Source organism: Parus major, chromosome 6 (genome assembly GCF_001522545.3).
Source record: "Parus major isolate Abel chromosome 6, Parus_major1.1, whole genome shotgun sequence".
In the NCBI taxonomy this organism is placed as follows: Eukaryota; Metazoa; Chordata; class Aves; order Passeriformes; family Paridae; genus Parus; species Parus major.
Window position 1 is genome coordinate 11,786,304 of NC_031775.1, and position 20,294 is coordinate 11,806,597.

The following is a 20,294-nucleotide window of genomic DNA, read 5'->3' on the forward strand; positions in this document are numbered from 1 at the left end:
TAGAGCCTAGTCCTGCTGTCAACGTCCATTTTGGCTCTTTAGCCACTGAAGACTTTTTCAACGTGCTTAATATATTCATATTTCCTCTTCACCTTTGTCTCTTTCCTATCAATTGATAGAGAGTACATGGGTCACAGTGCAGTATTCAGCAGGGGCAGGTAATAATCAATAAGAACCACAAATAATCAAATAATATCCTACTGTTTTTCCCAGCTAGCACATTTTGCTTTTCCGTTTAAATGCCAAGAGAAATTTGGTCCTGGAGCCCCAGTAACTGTAGTTACTGGAGCAGCTTTCATTCATCAGTTTAGTCACATTTAAAAGTTGACTGCTGTTAAATCCATTTCCTGTAGAGCTCCTAATTACTGCTATACCAGAAGTTGGCACTTTGTGTCCTGGTGAGAGATGCCCATCCAGCATATTTGGGCTGTAATACCAGTTGCACGCAAGCTTGTAGCAGAATACCTGCATTCAATTTCCTCCCCATGCTAATCTTAGCTGTAGAAGAGTTTGGGTGATTTTCCTCAGAAGTGGGTTGAAAACCTAATTATTATTTTAATGTGTTGATTTATTTATTTTTTTTTTTTTTTTAAATCTCTAGATGAGACCTGCTAGAGCCAAGTTTGACTTTAAAGCACAGACACTAAAGTGAGTACAGCTTGTTGCTCCTACCTGGAGTGTTCCTCCTCGGCCTTTTCCCCTAGGATGCAGCATTTTTGAAGTGTCATGTAATTTGATTTATGTTTTAGGGTATCTTTCCAATTCTCAAAGCAAAGTCCATAGTAAGGCAGGGAAAAGTAATATGAACCTTGCAGGTCATAACATCTGAAGGACCTTTAAGAAAATGTCTTCTTTCTCAGTGCATCTCTATCCCACATGATTTTTAGGACAAACCTGCACTCTTTACTGCAACAAGTAAGTGCTCTGCCCTGAAGGGGGGGTGGAGCCACAGGAGAGGAACATCCTTTTCACTGTGCAAAGGATAGCCCATGGGCAGAAGTTTAACAGATGCCATCATCATTTTAAGGCCACATTTAAGCATGTGGGTCTCTGACTTGGCATTTTCTTGATTCAGGATGTAGAAGTGTGCAGAGTAGTCACTGCTCTCCTGGCATCTATGGATACATCAGCAGATGTTTCAGATGTCACTGTTGTATCTCCAGGCCCTGTTGTGGTCATTTGGGTGAACCCCATGGCACTATTTGTTCTTTTTAGGGAAGACTGCTGTGCAGAGAAGGCCTGGAAGGCCCCTCATTATGAGCCTGGAGAAGCTCTCATTTTAACATTTCTAGGGAGGGAAGAAGGAAGAACAGAATTCAGTGAAGGACCTGCTAGTTTTGTCTCATGAGCTAATGTCCCGACAATATTTTTTATATGTTTTATAGGTGATGATTTGTAATAATTTAAATAGCATCTCCCCAGCACCTATAATAAAACTGAGGCAGATTAGTGTATCTGTTGTGTCCATTGAGTAGAACATACCAGGGAGCCAGATAAATGTAAAAATCATCTTAGAAAAGGCTGTGTTGCTTATTTTCCTCTGGGGACCCACATAGTAAGTTTATGAGCCTAGTACAAGCTGGCCACATTTCTTCAAGCTGCAGACATTAATCATTTTAGCACTGAAGCCTGTGGATTGTAATTCCAATTTTTGGCCCAGCTGAGGTCAGTGATTGCACAACCACAGGCTGACCATCAGTGTAATCACTGCAAGATCAACTTCGCCATGTGAGTATGTTAATCTAATCAGCAAACTAGCTCAGATTAAAATCATGTGTCTCTTTGGAAGGCGCTTGTGACAGCACTGTTTCTAAACAGGAATTGAGGACTACTCATTATATCCAACATGGAAAGTAGCCAGTGTCATATTTGGCTTGAGCTTTACCCCATTGCTTCTGGATAGTATGTGGTTATTAGAGCCCTCAAAGGCCAACTTTTTTGACAGAGTGCCCAAAGAACAAGAGAGGTTGCACATCACAGTATGAATAGAGTAATCCTCAACATTTAGCTTGTGCTTTGGGTGGAGCATGATGGGTATCAACATGCTGATGCACACCTTGGTACCTAGGGATTGCTGGACAGAAAAAGAACACATCTGTTCTCCTCCAGTGATGTTCTGATGGAGTGCTTGTGTTGTTAACAGGGAACTTCCTCTGCAAAAAGGAGATATTGTTTACATTTACAAGCAGATTGACCAGAACTGGTTCGAAGGTGAACACCATGGCAGAGTTGGCATCTTCCCACGATCATACATAGAGGTAGCTGCTTTCCTTGCAGGTGTTCTCTTTGTCCACTCTCTTTCTGCCAGAGACCAGTTTATGGGCTTCGTGTATGAGATCTGATTCTGTTTGTTCACTCTAGCTCCTTCCACCAGCTGAGAAGGCTCAACCAAAAAAGCCATTACCATTGCAAGTATTGGAATATGGAGATGCTATTGCTAAGTTCAATTTCAATGGGGATACTCAAGTGGAAATGTCCTTCAGAAAGGTAGGACTTCTGTGTTGATAAATTGATCCAGACACGATGATGTTTTTTAGCACTAGTAACTTGCAATTTCCAAATGAAAGCTCCAATAAAATGAGCTCTGTATTCAGGAACGATGCCTCCTCATCACCCATGTTTTTATCCACAGTCATTATGTAGTGCATTGCAGTTTTTATTGCAGGTAGGCTAAATCAAGAAATGCCAATAGTTTCCTTAGGTGGAACTGAGAAGGTACTTTCTACACAAGTGCTGGAAACCTGTCTCTTCCAGGCAAATCAGACACGTGGTGACAGGTCTTTCCAGGCTGATTAGATTCAGTGGAGGCCCACACAGTTACATTGTAATGGTGATTTAGAAAAGAAGGAAACTGGATTCGCCTTCCCCATGCTACAAGCCAAATCATTGAGCAGGCCAGGTTCTGTGGTATTGAAGTGACTGGTTAGACCTGACTGCAGAGTGAAGGTATGGGAAAGGGTTGTGTAATGCCTGTTCAGAGCAAAGTCAGTCACATTTAGATTAAGTAGCAGAATTTCTCCATCTCGACCAGCCTTCTGTTTTCATGCTCAGATTAGATCTTCTCTGCCTTTTCTTTTAATTATATATGAAGGTGAGGTTTGCAGTGTATATTAAGGATCTGGAAATCACTTTGTCAGCAAAACTGGAGAGCCCATAGAGAGACCTAGATTAAACTGCAGACCTGTGCATACTTTGTGTACATCTCATATGCCTGAGAGTCTCATGGCCAGCCTGAAACTGCTGATTCCCATTTTTAACTGTCTTTAGCAAGTAGGGTCTTGAAAATGTGAGCATAACTGAGTCTGCAGACAGACCAAGTCAGCGCCAGAAGGTCTACAATTTTTTTCTTTCTCTGAACTGAAAAATATAATTCCCACCCAGAGTTTGGGGTTAGGATAATTGGAAATAGGCTGAAAACCACCAATTATTTTAGGTCAGCTGCACCAAGATTGAAAATGTAATCTGCTTTGGAATGATGAAACATGTTAAAACCAGAACCACATTGCTATTCCTTCCCACAGGGTGAAAGGATCACATTGATTCGACGAGTGGATGAGAACTGGTATGAAGGAAGAATCTCTGGCACCAGTCGCCAAGGCATCTTTCCCGTCACTTACGTGGAGGTGCTCAAACGGCCAGTGGTCAAGAATGCCATTGACTATCCCGACCCACCAGTGTCCCTCTCCCCCAGCCGCAGCATGACAGCTTCACCACAGGTACTGGGACTAGATGCAGCCAGGTTCAGCACCCTACAAAACAGAGGGATATTGCCATTCTTGTGCAAGAAGGAATAGCTGAAAGAAAGCTGTATTTAAGACAAGAATTTTGTGCTATAAAGCCACGTGCTCCCTGCAGTAAGCTTCAACTGCAGGAAAAGGTGATGTTTCATTTACCAGAAAGGTTAATGAACAGATCATTTGGGGATTTGGAGACTCAGCTTTTTATCTCTGATATGTAGCTTGAATCCATGCCAGGTTGAAAGGGCTGCAGTTCACAGCCATTTGATTAAATTTCACTGCCAGAGATGAAATGAATTAGTGATCCAGCTTCTCCTGATTATGTGTTTACTCTTCACACACCTTTACTGTGATGAGGGGAATTTTATATTATGACAATTAGAAGTGCCATAGTCTGTAAGGTTTTAAGAAGTGCTGTAGTTTGTAAGAGTCATTATATTGATCCCAGTCAGCTTGAATTAAGCTGTATACCTGACCCTGTAAGATCTTACTCATGACCAAGGTTTTTTTAGACAGGGTCAGGAGAACAGCCTGTTGTATTACTTGGAGCTGCTGCTAAATGAACTCAGGTTTTGAGAGCAGGTCAGTCTGGGATCTTCCATGAATATTAAATTCACTATAAATCATACTGCAGTTCAAAGCAGAAATCAAAATGGCAGCAGGTGACATTATATGGGGATCCCAGTTTGCCATGGCAAACTTATCAGGGACATAGTGAGTCTCTAAATCCCTTTGTTTCACTCCCATCCTGCAAATACTCATGCCAGAGGAAGGTCTGCATACGTGTCTGGGTCATGGCCATCACCAATGTTCTGGTACATCTCCTTCTCAACCATAGGACCAAAACAAAGTCAAGACTGCAAGAAACATATGTGGAGAATTGGGAATGGGAGGAAAGGATCTATGGTACAGAAAGGATAGGAAAAAAGATGCCATGATTCATGCCTGTTGTCTGTCTGGATCTTTCCTAAAAGGAGTGGTTTTAGTTTTAGCCACTGTGTAAAAAGGAAATACTTGTTGCTTTTTTGGGATTCTCAGTCAAAGTGGACATTCAGCTGAGCTTTTCTGTGAGCTTGGCAACCTCTCCATAGCTCTGGCCTATCTTCCACAAGCTCCTTGCAAGCTTCTCCCTTTGATGGGAGGGATCATATCCACCTATTTTTGGTTTCCTTTGCTATTCTTTTGAGTTCTCCCCTACAAAGTCAGTATTTCCCCTACTTTTTTGCCTGGCTTGGCTGAGAACTGAGAAACAGTCTGATCAGTGCTAATGTAGGTGTTCTTACTGATGATGCTGGTGATAAAAGCTAAGGGCAGGACTTGGTAGTGTGTTCTGCCCTTATAAACACAGAACCTATTTTAGTGACCTGAAGGGCAAATAGCCACAGCTGGCTTTTTTGATCCCTTTCTCCTGTGCAGCTTCTGCAATGCTTATTTCCTGAGGAACAGGCATTGCTTATGCTAGAGTTGGATGAAGTCAAAGTTATTTGCAGCGGAGAATTCTGGCTGGATCCACAGTGTGAGTTGTTGGGGCCCTAGCTATTGCTGCCAAGCCAGTCAAATGCTGCATTCTGCCATCTTGGCGGTGGCTTCAGCTGCCCCTGAGGAACTTAGGACTTATGGTATGAAGTCAGAGGCCATAAGGTGTTTTGTGTCTGGGATCCTGGCAAAGGCTGGAGAAGGATATTAGCAGCACAGATACAGGCTGGACTCCATGATTAGAGTAGCTGTGGACAGCATGTTCTCCAACACAGTGCACCATGCATAGAAAACTTGTGCATGTGGTCACAGATCTGCTTCTCTCCACACTTGCTCTTTCTCTTTTTACTTTTGCTTGGTTTTGTATTTCCTTTATTATTTTTTTGTTCATTTCTTTCTTTTTCTCTCCTGCTTTTGTCTCCTTCAAGTCTCCCAGCTCTGAGCTGCTCCATACTCCAACTCCTCCGCCTTTGCCTTTTGCGCGCCGCGCTTTGTCTCCAGAGGTGCAGGCGGTCACATCCGAGTGGATTGCTCTGACCGTGGGAGTGTCTCCCAGCACCACTCCTGCCATAACTCCTCCATTGCCTCCTCCGCCTGAAGCCTCCCTCTCTCACACTGACTATCTCTCGCCTTCTGCTGCAGCCAGCCCTTCCCCTACAGTCAGCCTCCACCATTCTCATCTCTCTGGCTCCTCGACTCCCAGGTCCACTAAATCCCCATTGCCCTCTTCCTCATCCAGACCTCAATCCTCTGCCCGCAGTTTCTACCAGGCCACTCCACAAAATGAAGAAAAGTTTGTTGACTCCCCTTCTCCCAGCGTGACTTACTCTAACTCCTCTCGCTGGGCAGTGGAGAGCCCCGAAAGCATCCTCGCAGAGCAGCGTGACACCACTGCCAGCCCAGCCTGGCTCCAAAAGACAGGAGAGGGCAGCAGCCACCCTGAGCAGAGTGCTCATGCTGTCCCCAAGATCTCTGTTGAGCGCTGCCTGAAACCATCCCAACTAGACATGCGTGCAAGCCCAGAAAGGAGACCTGTGGGTTCCTCTGAGGACAACCAGTTGTGTCAGGAGCTAATGGCTATTGTTCAGGGAGGTAAAACAGAGAAAAGAGACATGAGGAAAGGTGATACGGGGAAGTTTCAAAGCGGGGAAAAGAAGGTACTTCTGCATGTGTGTGTGCTGCTCTGAACCGCTGATTTTTGTTTAACTGGTGGGTTGAGGTTTGTGCTGCTCTGCTGGCAAAGCAGAGCCAGTGGTTGCCACATGTCATTTTGATGATCCTAAGACATTTTTTTGGGGGTCACCAGTGGCATTCACTCAATAGCAGATCAAAAAGTTCTGGAAGAGGGCTCAAGAGCAATGCAGGGAATATTATTTTAGAATAGATAACACAGGACTGACACAATCAGTCACATATAATGAGGTGATTATCCCAGATAGTTGCTATTACCGGCCTGTGTCAGATGAAAGCATCACACAGGCCCACTGTGTAATTGCCTGTAGAATACAGGCAGTTTCTTGCTAATCAGAGATTTTACAGTGTGCAGTGAATCATTTCTGGTTATAGAATTTGTTTTTCCTAAAGCCAAGGACCAAAAAGCATTTTAAACATAAGCCAGGCTCCTAGAATCACAAAAGGTGTCCCCTGTTGATCCTGGAGCCTATGTGGTTTAGTGAACCTTAGTCTGGGATGTGCATGAATAAGGGAGTCTTGATTGTTGTCTGTGTATTGAGAGGAAGTTACTACCTTTGCATTTCTAAAATGGTATGAAAGGCTCTAGCCACAAATGAGAATTTGACCTAATGAAGCTTTCCCCCAAGAGTTTTTAGCTATATGTAGCTGTATGTTACAATTAAGGGAAACACAGAGGGAACTCTCCAGTAGCTTCTATTACATATCTTCAGCCCTCAGTCTTTGTGTAGGATATATGCTTTTCTTTGCAGCTCTCTGTTGCCTTGGGGCCCGTTGTGGGGTACAGCCAGCCCAATTACATTACAGTACCCCAATGAGTGTAAGTTTGGAGAATTTGAAATCGTAGAATTCTAAATACTGTCTTGGATGCACTGCAATAGCCTCCATGACATACCCTATCTAGCCAATATTAAATAATGAGAAACCAGGGTTTCCAAGATGACATGTTTCACACTGGGAAAACTTATGAAAATAATTTGATTTCTGCTTGAATCATAACCAGAACTCTACTGGGAGCTGTGTCAAAACTATACTGTTTACCATCCAGATATATTTTAGTAGCATTTCTTAACCTGCATGTTTAAAACGGAGTGAGATGGTCGGCTCAGACAAACCAACTGGAAACTGCACTTGTCCTTGCATGGAGTTACTGTTGCTGTGTGTGCTTCAAATTTACTAGAAAGTAAATGCTCTTATCACTAGCAGTGGTTGTGATAAGAGAGTATGTGCCAAGCTGACCAATTTTTCTTTTCTTCAAAAGACTGCAGACTCAAAAGTATTCTCTTCATCTACTCCTCTCTCTTCCTCTACCCTCTCTTCCTCTACTGTCACAACACAGCCACCTCCCAGACTTACACGCAGAGTCAATAAGCCACAGGTAATCATCTTTGCTGATTACTCTTCCATTACTTAGAGCTGTTTCCATGCCATGCCATTGTTTTGTCATATGCTTATTTAGCCACTCATTGATTACACAGGTGAGATAATTTTCCTCTAATTCAGAATTTTTATTAAAAAAAAAAATTCTTTCCAGGCTGTGCAGAAGGGCAGGTACGGGCAAAATCTTCAGCTGCTGAAAATCTACATAGATCAAGTCCAGATTTCTGCTTGTTTGTACCAGCTGAGGATCTGTTTATCAGCTCCTCCAAAAGATTAACTCGGGGCTTACTTAGTTCTGACCTTGAGCTCCTACAACTTGATTGCATGATAAGGCGGCGTTGATGGGCTTCTTAGTGGGAATGGTGTAGCATAAGAAAATTTGGTTCAGGTATTGTTTAACCACCTAAGATCAGAATTCAAGGTTTGAGCATCTCAGAGCTGGGGATAAGGCATACCCAACTTGGTATCCACAATGCTAGGGGTCTGCTCTGATCTTCTCTGGTAGGATTCAGAGGTTCTAAGCTGTATTGCTGAGAGCTACAAACGTTTTTAAAGAGGAATGCAGTAAGGTCTGTGCGGCATGGCTCAGCCTCAGCGCTGTCTGGGGTGCCCAAAGTCTGGGAATGAGCAGTGCTTACATCAGTGCCTCATCGGTCCTTCAAGGCAACTTCCACAAGATGGCAATATTTGAAACAGAAAGTTCACAATTAGCAAAAACTGGATTGAGTTCATAGTGATGGGTATTGGGGCAGCAATCTTTGGCAAGTTGCTCCTGCAGGATGAATGTGGGAAATAGTTGCCAATGTTACTTACTTTCTTGATTAGATTAAGAGAGAGAGACAGATAAAACCCTGGAATTTTCCTGTTTGCTCATTTTCTTCCACCTGAGCCTTGCACAACCTTTTACTGAACAACCACCTTCAGCTTCCCTTTCACTTTCAATATCTGAGTCCGATAGAATACATATTCTGCTTCATGTTAAAAATCCATGGAAGTTTTCTGTGTTGGCCTTTCTCCTGAGCTCTGATCTGCTTGGCCTGCTGGTGCTTGCACTGGATATATGTGATCCAAAAGAGCAGGAGCAAAGAGCCACACTTAGACAAAAATGTTTCTCTCCAGTGATGATTAGCACACAGGTCTATTTTGGGTGTTCCATCCAGCTGTAATGAGACCCTGTGGCCTTTCTTTGGAGTCAAAGTCAAGCCAATATTTATATTTTATATGGCTTGACAAGCAGAGCATTGTCAGTGTGGCATTAGCAGTAGTCTTGACCTCCTTTTCAGCTCTGGATCTACAGTTGTTTAGTGAGCAGAAGTGTAATTTATATGTGCAAATGGCTTCTCATTATCTGTGTGATCCATACAGAGGCTGATGGTTTCAGCAGACCTTCAGGCAATATCCTGGAGGCTTTTCAAAAATCTGTACCTCTCAACTAATTTTAATCAAATGAGAAAAGCACTTAGCAGACATGGAAATGAGTCATTACATTTGGGTTTTCCTTCTATTAATGTCCATCCCTGGTGTTTGAGGTACTTTATGATTTTGAATTTTAGTTTTCTTTCTCATTATGGATAACCTCTCCAGTTATGAAATTCTGACCCAGGGTTATTTGCAAGTTAAAGACCCTTTGGTATAGAACTGGTGTAAGGACTGTGTTCTTACCTGTTAAGTTAAGTAAAAATATGAATTGCATTGTCTCTTTAAACTGTTCTGAAGCTCCCTTTTGTTTGCTTTCACAGTCCAAACTAGAAAGAAAAAATATTTACCTCACAGCATGTGAAGGTATTTAAAGTATAATTTATAGATAACTTGTTTCAATATTCTAGTAAAATACGTTATTAAGGAGTAACATAATCTATCAAATTAATTTATTTCAGGGAACCTGCAGGAATTTTCTGCTCTCATTCCTGTTCTACCCTGAGATCCTATTAGCACAGTGTGACAGTCAGCAGTGGTGCCAGCAAGTGTGTGAGCAGTGTGGTGGCTTTGGCCCTGGCACTGGACTGTGGCTTTGGAGTGGGGCAGGCAGGACTGGCAGGACAAAGGTCCCTGTATCAGCAACATGAGGGATGCTGGTGGGGACCCATCTGCTCCTTTGCACCTGTAGAGAACCACTCTGGCAGAGTGCTAATTTCACCTGCTTTCGGCTGGTAGGGAGGGGAACATATGAAGTGGATGTTCAGACCCCATGTTCTCCAGCACAGACCAACTACCCTTAGTACGTTCCTTGCTTTACACCACGTTCAAGGTAAACTTTTTCCTCCTCCAGAGGTTTTCTGTTGCTCCACAGACACAGCACAGCCATTTTTCTGCCAAATGCTTGCTGTCCAAGACAGAGCTGCCCAGCCTGCAGCAGTACCTCTTTTCCAAGGGAAGTGCCTTTTTCTGCTGTAGACACAGCCCTCAACTTCTGATCCAGGGTCCAGGGGAGTCTTTCCACTGATTTTGACAGCCTTCAGGTCAGGCTGCTCCACTCTGCAGCCTTTTCAGTGTCTTTTGTGAGAGCTCTTCAGCCAGATTTCCATTCGCTTTCACCAGAGCTGGGCTTGGTGTGTGCAGGGTTTTTCCTTTTGTTTTGCCTGGGCTGGGGAGGCCTCCTTGCTCTTGGTTCTTCATTCACATGTGGGAGCATCACTGCTGATAAGTGCCCTCCTCTGAGGGAACACCAATTTGTCTGTCTGTCTTGTGTGTCTATTAGTCTGTTCTGTTTACCTTTGTCTTTGCTTATGTTGTTCTTTAACTCCTCCTGAAATGGATGGAAGACACAAAAACAAGAGCTGCAATGGATAAGTGCACTGATAACACTGAACTTCACTGAGAGCAGGGGGAGTCCCAGCATCTTTCTTCCTAACATTTAAAACCTGCCTTAGGGCTTTTCTAGGCTCTTAATATAGAACCATTTTCTGGTAATTTTACAAACTTGTGGAGCTCTTTAGATCCATCCCCAAACTCCATATGAGGTGGAAACACTGGCCACCTGTACTTTATAACTGACTGTACTGCATATTTGTATACACAGTCTGCAGACATGGAGGCATAGAGACTTAAGCACTTGCTTAAATTAATTCACTGAGTTTTAAAAAAGCACATAGTGTGGCTGAGTGGGTAGAAGTTGAGATGTCCTCACAGGTTACAAATACTTGGTCACTTTTAAGGCCTTCAGCTTACTCTCAGCAGTTACAGGGCTGGCTTGTGTTTTAGGGGAGGTCTTTTACACTTCAAAGCTGTACCAAACACTTCCTCACCCCTCAGCCACCTCTGGCACAAGGGAACCACCATTGTAGGTAGTACATGGACTGTCTAAACTCATGTTTGAAGAGCATTTGGACCTGTAACACTTTTTTTCCCTTTAATCTCTTCCTTCCCTTAATTCATATATGTTAATGCTTTTAGCAGGAAAAGCTCCACAGGGAGGTTGCAAGTAATCAATAGGAAATGGACCATGTGGTCTTGGGAGCTCATGGAGCAATTTCAGCAGTCAATTTATTGGTATGGAACAGAGAAGCACTTTCTTGAATTAAAAAAAAAAAAAAACACCCCAAAACATTCTTACAGCTGCCTCAGCTTGGAAATTGGTTTTTCCAGCTACTTAACCACCTGAGTTAGCTCTGGTCTCATCAGATTTGATGCACTATATTCAGTTGGTCTGCACAATATTAGCTGTAAATTTGTTATTTTTTCATTTGCCTTTCAGAGCTGATGATAGGCAGGAGGGATTTCCAGAAGTCCTGTGAGGATTTCAGGCTCCAGAGTAAATGCTTTGAATGCAAATTCCACTACAATTAGTACATTGAACTTACATTTAAATTTTTTTCTCTAGAAATATACATGGTAACAGAGCATTGTTTCATAGGGCTGTGATCCCAGATTCCAGCGCCAGACAGTAAAGCTGAGTACAAAGGAGTTGCTGTGGGGCTGGATTGGCCTAGAACGGGTCACAGTCCTTGAGAAAAGAGATGGTTTGCTTTAATACAGTGATGGGCACAGCTCCAGAGGTCCAAGATGTGGTTCTGTGGAGCTTGGAGAGGAATGAGCTCATCACCCTGCACTTTTCTGAAGTCTTTAAGTATGCTTGTGGTGAAGGTGTCACAACCTCTCTACTCTCTGCTTCTGCTCTCAGTGTGCCATGAAAAAGTAAGCTTTTTACTGGAGGGCACTGCTGAGGTGAACAAAGAGGAAGACAGCTTAAAATTGAGGCCTGTAAATTTAGTTTGGACATTTTTGTGTTGAATGATCTCAGAGCATGGCCATGCTCTGTATCTCAGTCCACTTTGACGTGCAGCCCTGCAGGCAGTACACTAGCTCAGACATTCCATTTGCTCATCTTGCTCACCAAGCTTGCTTTTGGTGAGTGTTTGAATATGCAGAACTGTGCAAAACCAGGCTGTGGACACCTGTATGGCTTTTTCAGTGATCTTCTCCTTCCCCATAAACCTCCAGCCTCAAAATACCGATTTCTCTTTATGTGTCTTGGGACACACAATCTCTGTGAAGAGTTGTGGCTGGGGAGTGAGGCAGGGCAGAGTCCAGCAGCTTCACTGATGGTGGTGTTTGGAGCTGGGTTTTTCAGTCAGGGCCTTCTCTGACCTAAAGTTCTGCCTTGTTGTGGTGATTAATAGAACTTTTCAGATCCTTGCTTGGTACAGGGTAGGGTGAATTTGTTGGAGCTACATGGCATTGTGCCTTCTGAAGACCTGAGCTGTTGGGTTTTTTTAAAAAAACAAAGCAAGTTACTGCTCTCTTCTGTGTCAAAGTCATTGAGGACTTTTCTAGAAACAGCAACAGATGCATTTCAGCATGCTTTTGGCCTTTCAATTTCGATGCTCCCAAGTATGTGTTCCTGTCCATGTTCTTTTTCCCTTACAGGAATATGCAGTATGATACTATTGTACCATTTCTGGCTGTAGCAGTGTCCATAACCTTCCACTTTTGTTCCCTTCCCTAATTTCTGTTTTGCTGTCACATTTCCCTTGCAGCATTCTGTGTGCTGTTGTGTTACTGTAGCCTTAATGTCTCTTGTGTAAATGAAGGCTCTTGCTGTCCAAAAAGTATGGTCCTGGGGTGGGGAGGGGAAGAGTTGTTCATTTGCTTTTGTTGTCTGCACTCCATTTACATTTTTTTTAATTCTGACCAATATAACATCTGCTAAAATGTCTTCCTTATCATTTGCTTGGTGATCACACAGCCTTCCCACCATTCATTGAGAGCTGGACCAGATCTCACAGAATCTGAAAAGAGCTATGTGGTAAGGCCCCTGTTTAACTCAGATGTGTAGTCCTAGACACTCTTCACCCCGACAGTAACACCTCAGTAAGAGATAAAATGCCAGCACTATTTTTAGCTGCAAAGTAGGTACATATTTATCTCTTTGCATATATTCATTGCTTGCAACAGAAGAAAGGGAATTTAACAATTAGAAAAACTGTCACAGCCAATGAGAATTTGGGCTAATTGTGCTGCCAGACCCTGGGTATAAGTTAAATGAAGCCAAATGCATGAATGGAGCAGCCCAACCTCACCTTGCATTCTTGAACTGACTTCATAGCGTTTGGAATGGTGCCACAGCATAACTAATTGCAACCTCTTATGTTGCTGCTTTTAAAAATATGTGTAAATGTATTTGTTACAAATCTTCGAACTAAATGCCAAATTCTTCTGTATCTTGCCTGTTTTTCCATGCTTACACCTGGATCCCTTCTGCACTCCACTACCTGGATATTTACCTGGATCTACAACTCTTTTTTTGTTTTTGGTTTTTTTACTGGACTTATATGCTGCAACTGGAATGTCCCATCTCTTCTTATCTATATTTTCCCCTCCCTTCCCCCTGCTGACTGTCCTTTGGGTGTTCTTGGATGTCAATGCTGCCTACCACACAGGAAGCTGTTTGCAGTGAAATCATAAACATTGCAGAAAAGTCTGTTCATTACTGCAGTACTATTTCTCAGCCTCTTGACTCTCGCCACAAGGTGACCTCTAATGACCATAAATCATCTCTCATCATTTCTCAGCAACCTCAAGCACAGCAGCAAGGAGCCAGCCCTGAACGAAGTCAAACACCACGAGACATGTAAGTTCTTTTGGTTCCCATCTCTTCCAGGGCCCTTATTTCTGACTGGTGGTGAAGGCAGGGAGGTATGAGAGCTTTCACTGTTTCAGAAGATAAATTAGATAAATGTCAGCTTTGCTTTAAAGAGCAAAAGTAGCCACATAGCATCATAATGAGTTTCAAACTGTGCCCTTTCTGTCTGTATAGCATCTGAAACAATGACCTCATGATCCTGGACTGGGTCTCCATTACAGAGACTGTCTCAGCATCTTTGTATCTTGAAGCTGGCAGCAAATTAATATCCACTGGCTATCATATGACATGGATCAATGTATTCAACCCTGTTGTTAGTGTCTCAGAGTACAGTGGGAATCCCAACACCAGTGCCACTCGGTGCATTGCTGACCAGGTGAATTGGTAGTTGAGAGACCAAGACTGAGATTTTCAAAACTGTTCAGTGGAGCTGCCACTAAGCTTGGTGGGGCCTTACACTGATGGTTTTGAGAACAGCAGCCTGCATTGTTGTGTGCTGGGGACTGATGCTCACAGCAGCTGCTTGTGAAAGGAGCCTTTGCTTTATGCAGAGCAGGAACATCTCACATCAGCTCTGTTTTCATGCTCCATAGGCAGGGGACCCAAGCCTCCCCAAATTTGCCCAAAGATTGTTTCCTCTCCATAAGGATCCTTTCTAATTAATACAGAGTCTGTGGTACAAGTTACATCTCAGGGCAGAATTCAGCCTTGGGTTTTGTTTCTACCATACCTACTCAGCCATGATTTATCCAGCAACCTTAGTGCAGCAGGGTAGGCAATATCTTTTTCTAATGTCCTTTGCTCTGCCATTTGGTCAGTTATGGCTCTGACTATGTGCCTGGGTAAGGGAACAGCTGTCTCATTCAGTCCAGGAATGAGTATATCCAGGTTTTGACTTGCACTCAATGGGGTGTCTGCAGTGTAGGCATGACACTTTTTACCACCATGACCTTTTGACAACAGCGAGTTCAATGCAGTTGGCTTCCACCTCTCAAAAGGCAAACACAGGTCCAGATTGCATTCAATGATGTATAATAGGAATTAGGGGAAGGGGAGCATCTCCTCCTGAAGGGATGTCAAAGAAATCCAATGGCTAACATGTAGTATCTTTGTGGTTTTTAGAGTTAGCTACCAAGCCCTCTACAGCTATACTCCTCAGAATGATGATGAGCTGGAACTGAGGGACGGTGACATTGTTGATGTCATGGAGAAATGTGATGATGGCTGGTTTGTGGGTGAGTGTGACACTTTTCTGTCAGCAGAACTTTTTGGGATGAGCAGTTTTACAGAGTCTCGAAGTTGCTTTCATTTGTGGGGTCAAAATGGTGGAAAAAAACTGACTTAAATTTTTCCAGTTTCCCATCTTTTCCCACTAAGAACATTAAAATTAGGCTGCAAGGTGGTGGAGCTTTGTTTTCCTTGCTAGGTCTCTAGTACTTTCTTTTTTATCTTCTTAGTATTTCCATTCCTCTCTTTGTCCTGATCCTTCTTGTGTACACAGATGGCAGAGCAACAGAGGGAACCAAGAAAAACGGATTTCTGTAGTGTTTCCAAAGCTTGAGGGAGCCATGACTAGTTACAGAAAGTGGCAAGTAGGGAGTGAAGACAACACATGGATAGGAGTTGCATTAGCTGAAAATCCAGCCTCAAGTGCGTGTTTAGCAAAATCCTTTACATTCAAGGAATGCAAGTCTGGACAGTGTTCTCCATCTCAACATGAAATCTAGGCTTGCTATCTCTTCTTAAGGGAGATTAGCTCATTTACACTGAGAGAAGTTTGACTTCTAACCTATAGGCCCAGGAGCTTTCACCAGCACCTTATTAATTGTTACAGGGGGTGACCAAAGATTATTAGTAGCAGAACTAGTTGTGATCTAGTTTGTACCAAAAGGCTCTTTGACTAGAGCTCCTATTTAGTATCAGGAATCAATGCCTGCAGGCAGAAGAGGTTGCCACTTGTATCTTTTTAAACCCTGAAGCCTTCCTTCCATGTCTCCTTCTTACTCTGTCTTCCTTGTGTTTTGTTTTGCAACAGGTACGTCCAGAAGAACAAGGCAATTTGGGACCTTCCCAGGCAACTACGTGAAGCTTCTGTACCTGTAAAATATCAGTGATCCCTCCATGACAAGGATGGGATTCCTTTCCAGATGGTGTTTTTAAACAGTGAAGAAACGGACAATTTATGAATGTAATAGACAAGAGATGAGAAGTGTTAGGAGGACGTGGTTATGTGGTACACTATTGAGTTGAATGTGTAGCCCTGCTTCCATGGAGTCAGGGTGTGATTTGTTTGCTGAAGAAGAGACAGTTTCTAGTTTACAGTGCTGCCTTTGTGTATTTCTCTCCCTTCCCCGGTAAGAGTTTTGATGATAATCTTAATTTGTACGGAGTACTTACCTCTGAGAAGGCTTCAGGGAAGCACATGGTATAGGTTTTGTTTGTGTGTTGAGATAGGGTAATGCTTAGGGGCAGTACTCAGCTCCGTGGCTGCTCACGTTCATTGGCACAGTTCAGGAGGCCAGGCTTGCTGCCCAGTTTCTGCCTTGCTGAAGACTCACTTCTCTCTGCCTTCTGTATCCATAGATAACCCTTCCTTCATGTCATGCCTCTTAAGACCCAGCAGAGGCAGAGGACAGCTGATACAATTAAATTGCAGAGCTCTGTGTGGAAAAGGAGTTTGGGACTGGTGGCTTAATCCAGAGAGGTCAGCCAAAGCATAATGCAAATGCACAAAAATCCCAAACCCTTTAATAACGTATTACTGATCTCTGCAGGGTTTTTTCTTTAGTGCAGGGTGTGTGTGTGAGTGTATTGTGTGAAAAATGAACTGAGTCCTGTTTTTTTAAAAAAGAAGTCAGCCTAGCTTTGACATATATCTGCACAAAGAATAGAACCAATAAACAGAACATCCGTGAGGGCAAATCCTGTTTGGGTCCTACGGCTGTTCACTTTCTCTGCTCCTCTTGCCCTGTTGCTGGCCCTAAAGAATCACACACCTTTTCCTGTATATGCTTTGGGATGAAGACTTTACTTCTTTCCCAGCATTAAATCTTAGAGGCTCTGATAAATCTGAGCAATGTATCACTGAGGGTGCCTTTTTTTTTTTTTCCATTTTTGGTTACAGTGTTGATGGTCAGTCAAATAAATACATGCATTTTGACTGCCTCTTAGCCATACAAAAAAGTCTAATCAATTTGGAAAACTGTTCCCAGCAGTTATTACCAGTTACATAGATTTGTATTTCCTTGAGGAAAAAAAAAACATGGCTTGGCTGTATGTTTGCCTGGAAATCCAAATGAATAATCTTTTGATAGACTTTTTGTTATTAAGAAAAAGTATAAACAAAACCAGTTCTGTCAGACTCTGCTTCCTACAATTACCGTACAAATAGCAAAGGGTTAGATTGCTATTTTGTCATAAGCCGTATTTAATAATATGAAATGCCTATTTTTATGCTGATGCTTTTATACAGATTTATTAAGAGTAAACTACAACTAACTGTTAGCACGACTTGCAATGTTTTGATAAACTAGCCATGCTCCTGGGGTTGAAATCAAGTAGGCTTGTCTTCCGTCTCGGTCAGCGGAAGAGAAGACTGTGTCTCAGAAGTTTGACTGTAAATATGTATATTTAACTTTGTACAGACAATGTACTTACCTTGTATAGAGAAATAATTTAAACACATTGAGTGAAGGGAGGGAAAAAAAGGCAGTTGTGAAAGGTTGGGATTTTTTTCCACTTTTATTTAAGTGATAGAATTCCATGTATGTTCACATAAAGAGTTTTAGCACAAAATATTCATTATGAAAGGGTTTCAGATATGACACAAAGCACCACTGTTTATTTTCTCCAGGAGATATCTTGAATCCTGCATCTTATTTATGGGTTTGTTGTTCTGCTTTGGGTTTGCCCTCCAGTTATTTGCAACAATGTTTAGGCCTGTTGGTAAGATTGGATAACACCAAATAAATCTATCCAGCAAAGTAACATGTTGATATTGATTGTATATAACATACTCATTTAAAGGTTAATTTTCTGTTCTTGCTCTTGCCAGTTTAAGTTAAACACAAACACACACACACACACACACAACACACATATCCACACAAACCGCAACTTATTTTTGTGTTGATTTTTTGTTTCTTATTGCAGTGAATTACTATTTGACAATTAATAAATGGAATTATTGAATTACTATTGTGTTCCTTGTACAAATTATTAAATAAAATCTACTCTGGTCGTTCCTGTAGCAATTTGTACTAGTGCCCTGCTGTGGCTTTGTATCCATACTGACCTGGGGATGTCTGCTGTGGGCTTCTCCACTGTCCTGCACCTGAGGATCCTGCTTGTGATTTGGCTTGAACTCACCAGTTCTTCCTGAGCTGTAGGCTGGCTGTGACTTTTGCTTAAAGACACCAAGGTGTAAAATCAGAGGAAATGCTGTTTTGCACACAGATCTCACCATAACATGGTGTCGGGGTACAGTTGCTGTGGCATGCACGCAGACCTGGGAGGTGAGGAGTCCACCCCAGTCCACTGGTTTACAAAGGGTCTTATGACCTCAGATGAAAAGACCACCCTGGTTAAGTCAGACAAGAAACTCCAACACTACACAGCCTGTGTAGGAAGGGATGTCAGTTGATTATGGTCTTACACGTGCTTACATTTTTAACCCTGACTCGGGTCAAAAGCTTTAAGACTCTGCTGTCTGGTGGCTGCACTCTGACAGGGCAGGTATGGCTACAGCATTAACTCACAGGGTTTGTGCAAGGTCTGTAGTGATCATGTCATGTCTCCCAGCCCTGCAGCAATACACCTAGCTAGGACTTTTTGGGTGTGCCCTGTGTAAGGGAATGGTCCCTAAAGGAATAGACTGAGGGAAGGTGACAGCTGAGCTGCCTGGGTGGGCTCATTGGGGCCTGGTAACACATGAGTACCCAAAAAAATGCATCCTGCACCTCCACATGTTTGGCTCCTACATGGTGCCTCTGCAGGACTGTGCTCACCCTGAAGACTGGTATTTCACAAGGAGTTGTAACTTCTTGGAGACCTCCTTTCTTGGAGACTAACCCAAAATTGGACAACAGATTCAGGCTCTGCGATGATACGACCAGATGGCCAGGCAGACAGATAAACATCATGGCTTCAGTCACAATGATTTTAGGAAGTCAAACTATAAACAAGCCAATCCTAAAACCAAACTCTCAGGCAAAAGCCTCAGGCTACTTTGCATGTTTTTAGAAAGCAGACAGACACTTTCTTCTTCTTTCACAGGTCACTTTATATAAAAGCTAAGGGGCAGCCTTGGCTTTGCTGCAATGACAAGCACTGCTTGCCTTTGCTTTCAGCAGCCTGAACAAGGGAGGTGTTCAGTGTCTGCTGAACATTGGTATTTACTGATGTCACGCTCTAACCTAATGTAAGGTAAGGAAGCTAGAGGTGCTAGTGACTGCAGAAGCTGGGCAAGCAGAGAGGGAAAGGTAACCCAGCAGTGTGCAACAGCCCTCTGGCAATCTCACACACTACTGGGGCAAAGGAGCTCTTGGTGTCGCTTTCTTCACTGCCACAAGTGCCACACCAATGATATGGTGAAAGAACTGCTCCTCTCTGCTAGAGATGAGATTAATAGTCTGGACACATAGACTCTGGAAAGAAATAACCTGTGAAAAGACAAGCTAATGCAGAAAAAAGGGCACAGCCACAATAGGGGATTGTAGGAGCAAGGGTGTGCCCTGCAATGGGATTATTTGTGGCCATGTCTTGTAGGACATGGATGACCTGCTAGCTGCCTGCTCCATGCTTCCCAGCTGTGGCTGAATCTCAGGTTCAGCTGCAGCTCTCTGATGTTGTGCTTATGGGTGAGTTGTATTCATTAATCCTTGCATTCGAGTTGTAAATGCCTGTGCCGTTGCTGTGACCAACCTCTCCCACTTGTCCACCATCAGATTGCTGAGGGCTTTTTCCAGTTGCATAAATGGAGTAACTATTTTTCCTGAATCAAAGCTAAGAAGGTTGGCTGAAAATCTGTATAGAAGAATTCTTTTTGTTGGTGGTACCATGGTTAAGGGGCTAGAGATAATGAAAACACTGTCTAAATCAGTGAGCCTGGGATAAATTAGCAGAGGTAATACCCTTCCCAGGCTCTGCCCTCACTCATCCGATTCTGGCGGGGAACTGCAGGCAAGGCCGCTTATTTCCATTGCCCCCGTTAGGTTTCAGAGTTAACATTGCTCAAGGCTGGAGAGCATTTGCCTGGGCGATGCCGCGCATCCTGCGTGCGGCTGCCTGCCGGAGGCTGGTCTTGCCTGCCAGCGGGGAGCGGTTGAGGGGGGCCGGGGTTCCCGATCCCGGCAGCCGCCCTCTCTCGGGAGGGCCGGACCCCGAGGCGGGGGAGGGTACAGCGGCTCCTACCCGGGAAGGCGGCGGGG

General features: G+C 43.3%; 1 protein-coding gene and 1 long non-coding RNA gene across 51 annotated transcripts in view; one reads left to right on the top strand and one right to left on the bottom strand.

The window, feature by feature from the left end:
* Positions 1–18,060, top strand: part of SORBS1 (sorbin and SH3 domain containing 1) — a 160,970-nt gene extending 142,910 nt beyond the window's left edge. For 36 of the 50 annotated variants that reach the window (XM_033515627.1, XM_033515629.1, XM_033515641.1 and 33 more), the window contains 10 exons: positions 602–648; positions 2,144–2,258; positions 2,362–2,487; positions 3,522–3,716; positions 5,642–6,370; positions 7,666–7,782; positions 12,970–13,029; positions 13,664–13,854; positions 14,989–15,101; positions 15,902–18,060. In XM_033515627.1, the coding sequence (XP_033371518.1) occupies positions 602–648; positions 2,144–2,258; positions 2,362–2,487; positions 3,522–3,716; positions 5,642–6,370; positions 7,666–7,782; positions 12,970–13,029; positions 13,664–13,854; positions 14,989–15,101; positions 15,902–15,969 (1,761 nt within the window). In that variant the 3' untranslated portion in view covers positions 15,970–18,060. The remainder of the gene's footprint in view (positions 1–601; positions 649–2,143; positions 2,259–2,361; positions 2,488–3,521; positions 3,717–5,641; positions 6,371–7,665; positions 7,783–12,969; positions 13,030–13,663; positions 13,855–14,988; positions 15,102–15,901) is intronic. The other 14 variants (XM_019007152.2, XM_015632537.3, XM_015632535.3 and 11 more) reach the window with 7 other exon arrangements.
* The window catches only part of LOC107206635, an 11,548-nt gene continuing 8,208 nt past the window's right edge, over positions 16,955–20,294 (bottom strand). The window contains exon 3 of the long non-coding RNA XR_001522481.3: positions 16,955–18,271. This is a non-coding gene — a long non-coding RNA (uncharacterized LOC107206635). The remainder of the gene's footprint in view (positions 18,272–20,294) is intronic.